The sequence below is a fragment of the Geotrypetes seraphini genome, chromosome 11 (assembly GCF_902459505.1).
Source record: "Geotrypetes seraphini chromosome 11, aGeoSer1.1, whole genome shotgun sequence".
Lineage (NCBI taxonomy): Eukaryota > Metazoa > Chordata > Amphibia > Gymnophiona > Dermophiidae > Geotrypetes > Geotrypetes seraphini.
The window spans coordinates 123,145,384-123,160,148 of NC_047094.1; the positions used below are offsets into that span (position 1 = coordinate 123,145,384).

Here is a 14,765-nt window from a genome sequence, read left to right on the forward strand (position 1 = left end):
TCGAACTCCCAGGTACTCCAAATCCTAGATGGGCTTGAGGTGACTATTCCTGAAGTTGATCACCCAGACCAGACTTTGCAGCAACTGTACCACCTGATGGATAGCCTGACGCCCCTCGGACAGCAAGGGAACTCTGATCAACCAGTTGTCTTGATAAAGGTGAACCAGGACACCCAAGGTGCGGAGATGTGCTGCCACCACCATCAGCAAAATCAGCGTCGGGGCCTTGGTCAAGCCCCCAAGGACTGACCTGCCTTTCTTCAGCCCTTTGAAAAGGCAGAGATAATGGCACACCGCCGTTTGGCACGAGTCAAAGGCGAGCACCCACCTTAGCGCGCGCCTTTGCGGAAAGCCGTGCGGAACCTAAAAACCAGAGATCTCGCCCTTCACATGTAGGACAGCGATCATAGAAGAGATGCTATACAAGACTCTGCACACTTCACTGAACCATGACTTGGGTGAGAAATCAAGCTAAGGTTTTTTCCACTCTGCACTTTACCTGCTAGATTGTTAAACGCTTGAGTGATTTAGGTTTTCTGCACTTTGCTCTTTAGTTGCTGGACTGTTCAGTGCACTTCACTGCACTGGTCTGTGAGTTGTGTGTTGTGTGAAAAATTAAGCTAAGGCTTTTGCTAAGGCTTTTCTGCTAAGATTTTTTGCTCTCTGCACTTTACTTGCCAGATTGTTAGATGCATGTGTGATGAGCTAACTCCCCCAACACAACAATTACTGTCAGGTACTGGCTACATCTTAAGAGTTGAACAATCTGATTACTATCAACTAAACAACCTAGAAATTGGGAGTGATAGGGAAACCAATATAGCTATCATGACAGGAAAAGACATATTACCCTGCAAACATGAATTTCCTATTGATTTTATTGATCTATTTAATAAGCGGCAGCATCAAAGATGTTAATTCACTCTATCCACAATTACATTCAGTCCATTACCCTGATCCATCTATTAGGCACATAATTAACCCACAAGAAGACAGGGTATATCATATTAATGTTATCTCAAATAAAGGAAGACATCAATGTACCCTTAAAAAAAGGATAAGGGAAGTAAAACCTATCAGAATCACTATATCTACCTAACCTATCACAACCGCTTCTGTTCCCTGTGCATATCTTAATACTAGATCTGTCAGGAATAAAGCTTTTTAAATTAAAGATTGGATCATCAGCAAGCAAATAGCTTGTCTTTTTCTAACGGAAACATGGCTATTGTCGGAAGAAGATCCAATAATAATTGATCTTCTACCAGATAATTTTAAAATTTTTATGCTAAACCGTGATGGAAGAAAAGGGGGAGGATTAGCAATTATTCTTAAGGAAGGATTTGAGTTCGAACTATTGGATTCCAAAATGACCTTCAGTTAGAAATATTAGCCTGTAAAATTAGCAATAAGGAACTAGAAGAATCCCTTTCTTGCATATTATTTTACATCCCACCGAAAAGCTGGCCAAAAGCCAAAGAGGACTTCTGTGAATTTGTTCTACATAATTCAATTACTCCTTCATATAATATCATCGCAGGTGACATAAACTTACACCTAGATGAAGAGGACAATCCAGATGTGAAAGACTTTAAAAACTTTCTATCTTTGCTTAATTACAATCTCCCTTTACCCACACAAACACATGAAAAAGGTCATTTAGATGTGGTAGCTATGTCCACAAAGGAGATTCTAGACCCTTCCATCTCTCTACCTGATGGCATCTGGCGTCACGATATCTGGTCCGACCATTTTACTTATTATTTCAAATTAATCTGGACTCATTTAAAATCTAAAACACATCCAAGGATAAAAAGAGAACATCTCACAAGGGGTCATATCAATCCAGAAGAATATTGGTCACAATATGAACTACAAGCGGAGATAGGAGAAGGAGTCAATTTTTGGGATCACTGGATGAAAACTAGCACATCCATTTTAGATAAAATTGTCCCTAAACAAAATAGCAAAAGCTGCGCAAATGAATATAACAAATGGTTTGACACCGAACTTCTAAAAATGAAACAACTAATAAGACGACTAGAAAGAATTTGGAAAAAAACAGGAAAATTGTCAGACCGTAACAACTGGAGATCCAATATAAAAATCTACAAACAACTGATAAAAGACAAACGTACAGCATTTTACTCCTCTAAAATCGACTTATCTAGCACTAGCTGCTGCCGATGCTCCTTCCCGGGCTGACTCGCAGCCGAAAATTTTGTTTGACGCCTGCCTTTTTTTTTTTGCCAGCATGCTTTTACTTGCTTCGGGCCTTCCTATTGCCGGGTCCTGCCTAATTTCTGTTTCTGTGAAGGCAGGACCCGGCAGCAAGGAAGGCCCGAAGCAAGTAAAAGCAGTAAGTTGTAAGCTTCCTTCCGGGGCTCTGAATGCATGCCGGCTTCCCTTCTCTTCCCTCCCCCCCACGGGACGCAACTTCCGGTTTCGGAGAGAAGGGAAGCCAGCACGCACACAGAGCCCCGGAGGGAAGCTTACAACTTACTGCTTTTACTTGCTTCGGGCCTTCCTCGCTGCCGGGTTCTGCCTTCACGGAACCAGAAAGTAGGCAGGACCCGGCAAAGAGGAAGGCCCGAAGCAAGTAAAAGCAGCAAGTTGTAAGCTTCCCTCCATCGCTGATCTATGAAAGATAGGTCAGCGATGGAGGGAAGCTTACAACTTGCCTAGCGACTACCGGGTTTGTGAGCTGGGAAGGATGGGAAGAGAAATGCTGTTGCTGCACCGAATAGGGGAGGGGAGGGGGAAGAAAAATATTCTTCTGCTGCACCCATTTTGGGGGGGAGGGAAGAGAAATGTTGCTGCTGACCCACTTTTTTTGGGGGGGAGGGGGAAGAGAAAAGCTGGTGCATCCAATTTGAGGGGGGAAGAGATTATGAAATACAAGTCATAAAGTACCAACATTGTCAGGATTTTTCAAGTAGGATGGAGACTTGAACATCGAGACCAAAAGAATTGCCAGAATGGATTCTCTTTCTCACATGATTGGGCTAGAGACTCCATTCTGGCAATGCTTTTGGCCTCGATGTTCAAATCTCCAGCCTACTTGAACATGTGGTGACCCCAACGTGTGAAGGCATTTGTCCCTCCCTGGACGTTGAATTGACTGGACACACTTGTGTGCTAGCCACATTGTGTGCAGGAATTCACTCCAGAGGTTGGAAGATTTTGAAGCTGAATTGGCAAGGTGCTCCAAAATAAGAATGAAAAGGGCCTGTGAGTGTAAGTCTCTATCATATCCCCTCTAAGTCTCCTCTTCTCCAGGGAAAAGAGACCCAGTTTCTTCAATCTCTCAGCGTATGAAAGGTTTTCCATCCCCTTTATCAAACGCATCGCTCTCCTCTGAACCCTCTCGAGTAACGTCATGTTCTTCTTAAGGTACGGCGACCAATATTGGACGCAGTACTCCAGATGCCGACGCACCATCGTCCGATACAATGGCAGGATAACTTCTTTCGTTCTGGTTGTAATACCCTTCTTGATTATGCCTAGTATTCTGTTTGCCTTCTTAGCGGCCGCTGCACACTGTGCCGTTGGCTTCATTGTCATGTTCACCATTACTCCCAAGTCCCTTTCTTGGGTACTCTCATTTAATAACATCCCAAGTTTATTATTCCAAGTTTATTAAGTATTTTGATTTATCGCCTATTCAAAATTCAAGGCGATGTACAGATAAATAAAAATTTTTGGTAACATACTTACAATTATTAAATTAAACAAACAATTATCTTAAATATACATATTACAGTACATTTAGAGGGTATTTCTACAAATTATAATGAGACAAAAGGAAAATTATTTAATGGTTACATTCAGTATTAAAATCATTAATTCAGTATTAAAATCTTTAATTCAGGGGAAAAACAATAGGAAGGGAGACGAAGACAATTGACCTATTAAATTAAGAATCCCTCCCATCATATAGTTGTACCTCGGGTTTCTGTTTCCCACATGTAATACTTTACATTTCTCAACGTTGAACTTCATCTGCCATCTCGTCGCCCATTCCCCTAGTTTGTTCAAGTCCCTTTGCAATTCTTCGCAGTCCTCTTTAGTCCGAGCTCCACTAAATAGTTTGGTGTCGTCTGCAAATTTTTTTATTTCGAACTTCGTCCCTGTTTCTAGATCATTTATGAATATATTAAATAGCAGCGGCCTGAGCACCAAGCCCTCCGGGACCCCACTTGTGACCCTCCTCCAGTCCGAGTAGTGGCCCTTCACTCCTACCCTCTGTTTCCTACCCGCCAACCAGTTTCTGATCCATCTATGTACATCTCCTTCCACCCCCATGGTTCTTCAGTTTCCAGAGTAGGCGTTCATGGGGCACCTTGTCAAAGGCTTTTTGGAAATCTAGATATATGATGTCTATGGGGTCTCCTCTGTCCATCCGTTTGTTAATTCCTTCGAAGAAGTGCAATAAGTTTGTTAGGCACGATCTCCCCTTGCAGAAACCATGTTGGCTGGTTATCAGAAGTTCGTTTCTTTCAAAATGTTTATCGATGTTTTCTTTTATCAGTGCTTCTGCCATTTTCCCCGGGACCGAAGTCAGATTCACCGGTCTGTAGTTTCCCGGGTCACCTCTTGATCCCTTTTTAAAGATGGGCGTAACATTGGCTATCTTCCAGTCCTCCGGGATCATGCCTGTTTTCAAGGATAGATTGCAAATTTGCTGCAGTAGTTCCGCTATCTCCTCCTTTAATTCCTTCAGAACCCTTGGATGGATTCCATCCGGACACTGGGATTTGTCAGTTTTTAGTTTTTCTATCTGCCTGCGTACATCTTCAAGGCTCACTTCCATGGATGTTAATTTTTCTGATTGATTTCCATTGAAGAATTGCTCAGGTTCCAGTATGTTGGATGCGTCTTCGTTTGTGAATACAGACGAAAAGAACATGTTAAGCCTTTCTGCCACTTCTTTCTCCTCCTTCACCACTCCCTTCCTGTCTCCGTAGTCCAGCGGTCCCACCTCCTCCCTAGCCGGTTGCTTCCTAAACTAAACTAAACTAAACCTTAGGTTTGTATACCGCACCATCTTCCCTTTAACATATCTAAAGAACAGTTTTGAAATTTCGTGCTTCCCTGGCTAGCCTCTCTTCATACTCTCTTTTGGCTTTTTGAACCACTCGGTGACATTCTTTTTTATATTTCCTGTGCTCTTTCCAGTTCCCCTCAGTTTTGTCCTTTTTCCATTTCCTGAATGAATTTTTCTTATTGCCTATCGCTTCCTTCACTATTTTAGTTATCCACGCCGGGTCTTTTGTTCGACTCTTTTTGCACCCCTTTCTGAATCTGGGGATATACAGATTTTGCGCCTCGCTCACCGTGTTCTTGAGAAAAGACCAGGCACGTTCTACCATTTGCCATTTTTTGGAAGTGTTCCTAAGTTTCTTCCTTACCATTTCCCTCATTGCTTCGTAGTTTCCTTTCTTGAAGTTGAAAGTTGTCGCTAAGGTTCTCTTTCCTTTCGGTATTCCTACCTCAACCTTGAACTTGATCATGTTATGATCGCTGTTTCCCAACGGTCCCACTACTTCCACTTCCTTTGCAGGTCTCCTTAACCCATTTAGGATTAGATCCAGAGTGGCATTTCCTCTCGTTGGTTCTCTAACAAGCTGCTCCATGAAACAATCTTGTATAGCCTCCAGGAATTCTGTCTCCCTAGCGCATTTTGAGCTTCCTCCAGTCTATCCCGGGGTAGTTGAAGTCTCCCATAATAACCGTTTTATCACTTTTGCATTCTCGCTTCATCTCGGCTTCCATTTCTTCATCGATATCCCCGGTTTGCTCGGGTGGACGATAGTATAGGCTCATCTTTATTTCAGTCCCTTTCCTTCCCGGTATTTTAACCTATAGCGATTCCAGCTTGTTGGTCGTCTCTGCTGTGTCCATTTTTGTCGATTGTATGCTTTCTTTTATGTATAGGGCTATTCCACCTCCTTTCTGTACTGACCTGTCCTGGTGTTGTATCCCATTTGTTTTCTTCATTCCACCACGTGGATTCTAAAAAAAATTAAGTTCCATCAACAGCCAGATAACTCATGAGCTTAGCACAAGAAAAATTCTGACTGTAAGCTTTTAGAAATGCTGTATCCCGTCTTTGCTTCTATTATTTCCTATAGTATTCTGCCTTTCCTTAGTGCAGCATGAAAGTTGCTAATGTTTTGCTTTGCTTAGGAAAAAAAAGAAAAAAACTAACTTCAATGTTGCATGGATTGTATAGATAAATATTTTGTTCAGTGATATTTCCTGTCTTTGCTGTAGCTAAATGGTATGTTAGAATTCAGAATATGGGCGTGTTTATGTGTATGCTTGGAGCTCCAGTGAATGAATGAGTTATGCCTGATAGTTATTAATGATCTGGAATATTCTGGGTTTTAATAATGTTGGCTTAAATGTTAATTTAAAATGTGTTCTCATCCTGTGATTTTCACTTCAGGTGTAGTTCAGAAGCTACAACTGAATCTATGCGCTTGTTTCCTGGTGTTCAGGACAGGAAATGGGACTAAAAGATCACATAATAAGATCACATAATAAGATCACATTCTCTAATAGAGAATATTGAAATTCTAAATGTTTAACCTTAGAATGGGATTAATACCCAGGTTTTCTGTGGTTTTACATATTCTATTGTTTTATGTTGGCTTAATTCACTTTCTTAGGAGAACTTAAAGATAAGAGTTTTCGTTGGGGGAAAAAAAGTGAAGTGTTTATTTCTTGTGTACTAATTATACATAGGGATCTCGGAGAGAACGAGAGCCAGAAGGCCTTGAGCATGCGCAGATGCTCAAGGCCCAGCCCAGGCAAGAGGCGGGAGATTTCTTTCAGTGGCACAACCGGCAGATGGGGTAAGGAGCATGTTTGGGAGGAAGGGCGGGCAGATGCCGCTTTCAGCACTGGGGTGCGATGCGGTTCTCGCGGGGGGACATTCGCTGGGGGATGGGGGTGCGATGCCGGTTAGAGCGGGGGGGGGGGGGAGGGGGTGATGGAGCAGTGCCGGTAGCCTTGGGGGGGGGGGAGAGGAGGAGGTAGAACAAATCAAAGCGAGTTTCCATTCATTCCTATGGGGAAACTCGCTTTGATATACAAGTAACTTGATTTATGAGCATGCTTCTGGAACGAATTATGCTCGTAAACCAAGGTTCCACTGTACTTTATTTGTAGTGATGAAACCAAAAATTGTAGGCTAATGTAATGTCCTTATTGTGAAGTTTATTGCCAACTATAGCCCCTTAATACTGATGTCCTTGATGAATGTCATTTAAGCAAGATGCCATGATTTGATGTCTACATTATGAAGCCTTTTCTTATCAGTCACAATTTCAAACCTTGATTGATCCTTCCATGAATAATTATGACTATAGTTACTTAAGAAAGTAGGAACATTCTCTTTTTACATTGTCTCACACATGGGTTCTACTCTCATTATTTGGCTAGCCAAGATTTACAATTGGCATGCTTATAATTGTTTTGATTCAATTCATGACATTTCAGTTCACATCTGATGATTTCTCTCAGTTTTAGCTACTCGGAAGAACAGCTTAAGTTGTCACACCACCTTATCTGGTCTCAACATCCTCTGCATAGAAACCTTTGTGAGTGAGGGATAACAACTTACTAGCTAGTGTATGTGTAACAAACAGAGTCTTGTTACAAGAGGGGAAATGTTGAAGATTCCTGGAATTTACAGGTATGACAGTTGTTACCGATGATATGAAAACTGAGATTGTGAATGAATCAAACTTAAATGAATAAATTAAAATACAGTATCTGCACATTGCATTGGAAACTCCGCCTTGAGGACTTGTAATAAATATATTTAGCTAGCTCACAGATTGGCATTCCCTGCCTAAATTGCCGATTTTACATTTCAGCTAATGCTAGGAAGTTCAGAAGGTTGATTTTGTGACTCTTAAGAGACATAGATTTATGTACCATTCTTCACATACATCCATGGGGATAAGGTTCTCAGAGGAACAGGAAATTTGGGTATTTTACAGAGAATCTGTTTCTTATAGATTAGAAAATACAATGCTAATTTGAAGGTCATACAGAAGTTAAGATGTGTCTGCAGAAGTAGGGCTTTTACTGACATGATTGATAATATGGAGAGGTCAAAGATCAAGAGCGATTTAGGAAGAAAAGTGAAGCACTGCCACCTGCTGGGTTTAAAAAACTTAACAGAATCGACTTTTAATGTTAACATTGACGTAAGGCATTTTTGGAAAGGAAGTCATGTGATCAACTGTGCCATTGTATACTAAAGCATGATAATTATTACAAATGATGTCACATAGGGTATAAATCTGTTTGCCTTGTTTTCTCTCTTTGAAGAGCACTGAAATTCTGAGGCCTTGCTCTTCCCGAACTGTGGGAGCTTTGTCAATAAATATTTGTTTTTACATGGCTTTTCCTCGTCTGTTATTTGAATTCACAGAACGGAGTCTCTAGCCCAATCATGTGGGAAAGAGAATCCATTCTGGCAATTCTTTTGGCCTCGATGTTCAAGTCTCCGGCCTACTTGAACAAGATCATGGCACAGCTTGGAATGGCATGCCTGGCCCACGAAAGAAGAGGCCAAAACCACCCTAACACCAGTGGCCACTGAATCAAACAAACGTTTTAAGGACAAAATCCACACGTCAGTCCTGAACATACTTCAGGACTACTCCCCCGTCACTGGAGAGAGAAGTGTGCTTGGTGACCTGCGTAACCGAGGAATCCACCTTTGGGGAAGCAAAGCGCTTGTTAAAGGCATCTGCCATAGGATAAAGCCACGCCATGGTGCGAAAACATTTCAAAGGACAATCAGGAGTCTCCTAGATGTCTGTAAGAATCCGAACGATGTCAGGATGATCAGGAAAAAAGGCAGATTGCGACTTCTGGTCACTCATGAGGGAACATTCTGCAGTGACAATCTGCTCAAACTGTAGCTTTAATTCCTGGAGAGATTCAGAGATCAAACCCACAAAATGCACATGCTTGAAAAATCTGCGCACAGTAGAATCCGCCCCCAAATCAGGGGCTCCACACTGATCTGGATCCTGTAGATCTGCCAGATCTACAGTTGCCGTGGTGCCCTCTTTGAAAGCAGAGGTATGGAAAGCATATCTGGCGCAACTGCAGGCACTACTGGCTTACCTGCCGGCACCTCCAAGGGGAGGCAAGAGAAAAGACCTTGGTCCACAGGAGCAGGAGTCCCTGTGACTGGCATGGAGGCCGGTGGAAGGGAAACAGGCAGAGACTTTTTAACCAAGTATGTCTGATAAAGCATATTAACAAAATCCAGTGAAAACCTATCCTTCACAGTGGGAGCCAACCCCTACATACTAGTTTTGGTCTGTTTGGAGGATTTATGAGGTTTATCTCCTGAAATGTGCTTGCGTTTCACCGTAGTGTCGCCTCTGCATTCCCCAGGCACACACACCCCCAAACAATTTTTGCAGAAGTCAGGGCAGAAGACGCTAGAAGACCCTCTTTGGAGGTCGAAAGCAGTGAATCCGGGCAAGCCTTGCACCCCTCGTGGGCTGCAGCGCATATGGAACACTGCTGTGTATCCAAAAGCTATCCACCACAAATAAGGCATGAATCCATGACATCCTGCCCTGGGGAGATCATCTATGTGGTTTTCTTTCAAAAACAAGGCAGGCAAGTAAAAAAAATAACTTTAAAATCAAATCAAGAAAAATCTAAGATGGCCACCGAAGGTTCTTATTTTGACTAAAAATAGCCCGGGAAAACTACAGAGAACCCTCAAAAATTGCGATTTTAGGATTTTGTTTGGGGGGGAGGTAAGGACATGCAGGGAACCCCCCCAAAACCTCATTTTAAGATACCCCCGCCCCCCCCCCCAAAAAAAAAAAAATAAAAAAATCACTGATTCAGGCTGACAGCCTGTACTCACAGAACCATGTGCTGACTGGAAAACACTGCAGAGCTGAAACAGCTCATACTGAGATCCTCTGCCTCAAACAGCTGAAAAGCTGGACTCCAAGTCTTCTGACTGCCCCATTGGTCGGACCTCCACGGCCAGGTACCTCTGCCACCCCGTGCAGATGCCTGGCAGAGGAACGCAGTCTGACTGTGAAACCTGGCGCACCTGCACGGAACCACACAGCCTGTGCTCAACCCACTAGCAGACAAACCTGGTGTAAGCAAGCTCCCAAGGTAATGGTCCCTGAGCCCCGATCTGATGTGCAGGCTGTTCAGGGGGTTTACTGACAAGCAGGGAATCTCCCAGAAGCAGACATTATTTTTATTTATTTTATTATTTATAACCTAAGTGGTTTACATTCAGGTACTCAAGCATTTTTTCCTATCTGTCCCAGCAGGCTCACACTCTACCTAATGTACCTGGGGCAATGGGGAAAATTAAGTGACTTGCCCAGGGTCACAAGGGGCAGCATTGGATTTGAACCCACAACCTCAGGGTGATCAGGCCTGTAGCTCTAACCACTGTGCCACACACTCCCACACACTTTTCCAAAGGTCTGCGATCTCCTGCAGTCAGAACTGTCCTTGCATGGAACCTCTGCAGTACGAAGGCAAAAACTGCGAATACAAAGACTGACATTACATGAAATAAAACAGAAGAGACAAACTCCTATAGCCTGGTTTGTAGGAAGGAAAACGGATGCTTACACGGACAGTGATGAGGTGAGAGGGGGAGGGGTTTAAGTCTCTGAAGTTTGAGGCTTCCTACAAAGTCCTGGTGAGTAGATAGAAATAACTCACTGATCCCAAAACAAAGTGAGATTGTACAAGAATGTGTTATAAAATCTTTGGATGTACAATCTAAGAACATCCATAGAAATAGAGAAAAATGAAAACAGATAAAAACCATATGGCCTTTCTAGTCTACATATCCATGCCATCTATTAGGGAAAGGGATGGGAACTTGTATACTGCCTTTTTGTAGTTTCATAACCACATTCAAAGCGGTTTACATACAGGTACTTCAAGCATTTCCCTTATTTGTCCCAGTGGGCTCAAAATCTAATGTACCTGGGGTAGAGGAGGATTAAGTAACTTGCCCAGGGTTACATGGAGCAGCACGATATTTGAACTCACAACCTCAGGATGCTGAGGGTGTAGCTCTTAACCACTGGGCCACATTCTCCTCTGTTATCCCTTCCTCTCCCTTATTGATCCAATGTACTTGTCCCAAGCTTTCTTGAATTCAGATACAACCTTCATTTCCATTACCTCCACTGGAAAGTCATGCCATGCTTTCACCACCCTTTATGTGAAAAAGTATTTTCTGAGATTAGTTCTGAGTCTATCCACTTTTACCTTCATCCTGTACCCCCTCATTCCAGAGTTATCTTTCAATTGAAAAATTCACCTCATATGTATTTAAACATCTCTATTATATCTCCCCTATCCCACCTTTCCTCAAAAGTATACATATTGAGATATTTAAGTCTGTCTCCATATGCTTTATAATAAAGACCACCAGCTATTTGGACCAATCTATCCCATTTATATGGTTTTGAAGGTATGGGTTCCAGATTTATATACAATAATTTAAATGAGGTCTCACCAAAGTCTAACACAGGGGCATCATTACCTCTTTTTTCATATTGGTCATTCCTCTCCCTATGTACCCAAGCATTTTTCTAGCTTTCACTTTTGCCTTTCCTACTTTTTGGCCTCCTTAAGATTATCATCTAATATAATAAAGAGCTAGCCGCGCATGCGCACTCCTATTTGCATGTTCTGTGCGCTGTAGGTCTGTGGCCGAAGGAGTGCGCATGCACGCTAATATGTCACCTCCACAAGCCGGACCGCAGCCAGACGACGATGTCCGTTCCTCCTGCCGCCGCCGCCAATCTCCATTTCTCCTTTGCCGCCCACCCCCTTCTCTTCCCGCGGGCCCGAATGGCGATTCCAGCAACGTGTGCATCAGTCTTCACACGCTGCTTCGGGCCCTTCTACTGCCCTGATTTGCTCTGCCGCATCTCTGATGATGTCATCAGGGACATGCCAGAGTAAATCAGGGCAGTAGAAGGACCCGAAGCAGCGTGTGAAGACTGATGCAAGCGCTGCTGGAATCACCACCTTTGTAGTCCGGACCGCGGGAAGGGAAAGGGGGGGGGGGGTAGAGGAAACGCTAATGCTGCTGCACAGAGAGGGGGGAGGGAAATGGAGGGGAAGGGAATGCTGCTTTGGACAGACAGACAGAGAAAGGAAGGGAAACACAAAAAAAATAAGAAAGACACATGGGCAGGTGCACAGGGAACTGGTGTGGGGGGAGGGAAATGGAGAGGGATGGAATGCTGCTTTGGGGGGAGGGGAAGGTAATGCTGCTTTGGACAGACAGACAGAGAGAGGAAGGGAAACACAAAGAAAATAAGAAAGACAGGGGCAGGTGCACAGAGAACTGGTGTGGGGGGAGGGAAATGGAGGAGGATGGAATGCTGCTTTGGCCAGACAGACAGAGGGAGGAAGGGAGACAGAAAGGAAAGAAGAAAGACACAGGGTCAGGGAGATACACAGAAAGACAGACAGGCAAAGGGGGCCGGGACAGAGACAGACAGAAAGGACAGCGAGAGCCGCGTCAGGAGGGGTGCGGGATGCGGCAGTGGGAACTTTTCCAATGGGTGCAACTGGGCAGCTGTCGGGAACCTCTGATCAGGGGCAGAGCAAGGTAAGAGTATCATAGGGATAAGAAGGAGGAGGGAGGATAAAAAAGGAAGGGATGCCTACTGCTGGACAGGGGGAGAAGGAAAGAGATTCTGATGGACAGGGGAGGTGAAGAAAAAGGAACGGAGGACTAATGTTGGACAGAGGGAGAAGGAAAGAGGTGGTGCTGGACAGGGGGGAGGTAAAACAAAGGGAGAAGGGCTGCTGCTGCATAAGGAGAGCAGTGAAGGGGTGGTGGTGGACACAGTGGAGGTAAAAGGAAGGGAAAATGGACAGGGGGAGCAGGCAAGGGGTGGTGATGGACAGCCAAGGAAAATGAAAGGCAGAAAGAGAGCGGCTAAGGAGAGAGAGAGAAAGAAAGACAGACACACACACATATGTTCTAGCACCCGTTAATGTAACGGGCTTAAAGACTAGTATACTAATAATCACATCCAAGTCACACTCTTCTTTTGTGCAAAAAAGTTCTTCACCCCCTAAACTGTACCAGTCCCTTGGATTTTTGCAGCCCAAATGCATGACCCTATATTTCTTAGTAATAGATCTTAGATGCCAAATTCTGGGCCATTCTTCAAACTACACTAGGTCCTTCGTCGTATTAGCCACACCATCAGGAATATCTATCCTATTGCAGATTTTGATATCATCCACAAAGAGACAAACTATATCAGTTAGCCCTTCTGGAATATTGCTTACAAAAATGTAAACCTCCCCCCCAAAAAAAACCAAGCCCCAACCCCCAAAACAGACCCATGAACCAAATCTTGCGGCATACCACTACTAACATCTATTTAAATATACATGGTAAAACACTTACTAGGTTATAGGTGGGATAGAAATTTTAAAATTAAGTTATCGGGTGAAATAAAATTATACTTCATAAGGCAGACACATCTGCTCTCCAGGGACTAATATGAAGAATCTCAGTCAGAATATTTAGCAGTATAAAGGATATTTATGTTAATTTGAAACACTGCATAGAGGATTCAACTTTCTTTTGAAGCTGCAGTACCAGTAAAAAAAAAAAAACCCAACCCCTTAGGTTGTTAAGGGACCAGCCTAGTAGCAATGTTGCACACTGCCATACAGAAGGACGGGCACTGATTCCCAGCTCATGTCTTCTGCACACCACATGGGCATGGGATGGGAAGAATGTGGAAGAAAGAGGCAGAAACCCCATTCATTGTGACTGGAGTCACAGTTCTACAAAGAGCTTTTCTACATATTCCAGGCCCTGAAGTGTTCTTACAATGATTTGATATATAAATTGGCAGGGTTCATAAAGTAGAGGGAAAAGAGGGTTCAAAGTACTAGAACCCAACCCCAGATCTGATTGAGATGGAGATCAGGAGGAGGAGGAGCAGCACAAATACATATTAAGAATTTCCAGACCTCTACTGTGGTCTTAAAACAATCTTATTTAAAATAAAAACTTTAAGACATGCAAAACAATGGTATTTAAATTTTGCAGGATTCAGGGTCCAATGTTAAGGCTCCTGTAAGTACTGTAGCTGTTGAAGGTACACAACTGCAGCTAACTTACACTGCAGTTACTTCAAATAAATCAAATTAGCTATTCAGTTCAATTAAACAAAGGGTAAAGGGTAGACCTCCCTGGCTCTCTGCATGTCATGTAAGGCTGTTCTAGTCAGGTACAAAGGGACACCTGGGCTTGCTTACCTTTGCCCACCAGCTCGACAGCACAAAGTATGTATTCACGTTCTCTTCTCCAAACTGTTCAGCTACGTACAGCCCTAAAGAGCCATACTTATCATAGATGTTTCGTTTGGTGCCATCAGTCAGGATCCCATGTGCATTGTTGATCTCTTTAAATTTCTCTGCTGCTTCAGGGTTATCTGGATTTTTGTCAGGATGGTACTTTAATGCCAATTTCCTGCAGGAAAACATGAAAATGCAATTTCTGCTTAGGAACATTCTCCGTTTCCATTTCTATACTGCAAGAGCAATTTTACTGTGGCTCCTCAACCTCAAACATTGAGCGAGTAGGGGCATGCTCTATCTAACGGATGCACTAGTGGGGCAGGTGGGACCTTCTAATCTAGGGGGTTACTTGAATTTTCTACCACACTCTTCCTCCAAACAAAAGA

General features: G+C 43.3%; 1 protein-coding gene across 2 annotated transcripts in view; it reads right to left on the bottom strand.

Moving 5' to 3' along the window:
- DNAJC5 (DnaJ heat shock protein family (Hsp40) member C5) overlaps window positions 1–14,765 on the bottom strand; it is a 93,935-nt gene that overhangs the window by 25,183 nt on the left and 53,987 nt on the right. For both annotated transcript variants that reach the window (XM_033914395.1, XM_033914394.1), the window contains exon 4: window positions 14,338–14,551. In XM_033914395.1, coding sequence (XP_033770286.1) covers window positions 14,338–14,551 — 214 coding nt within the window. The remainder of the gene's footprint in view (window positions 1–14,337; window positions 14,552–14,765) is intronic.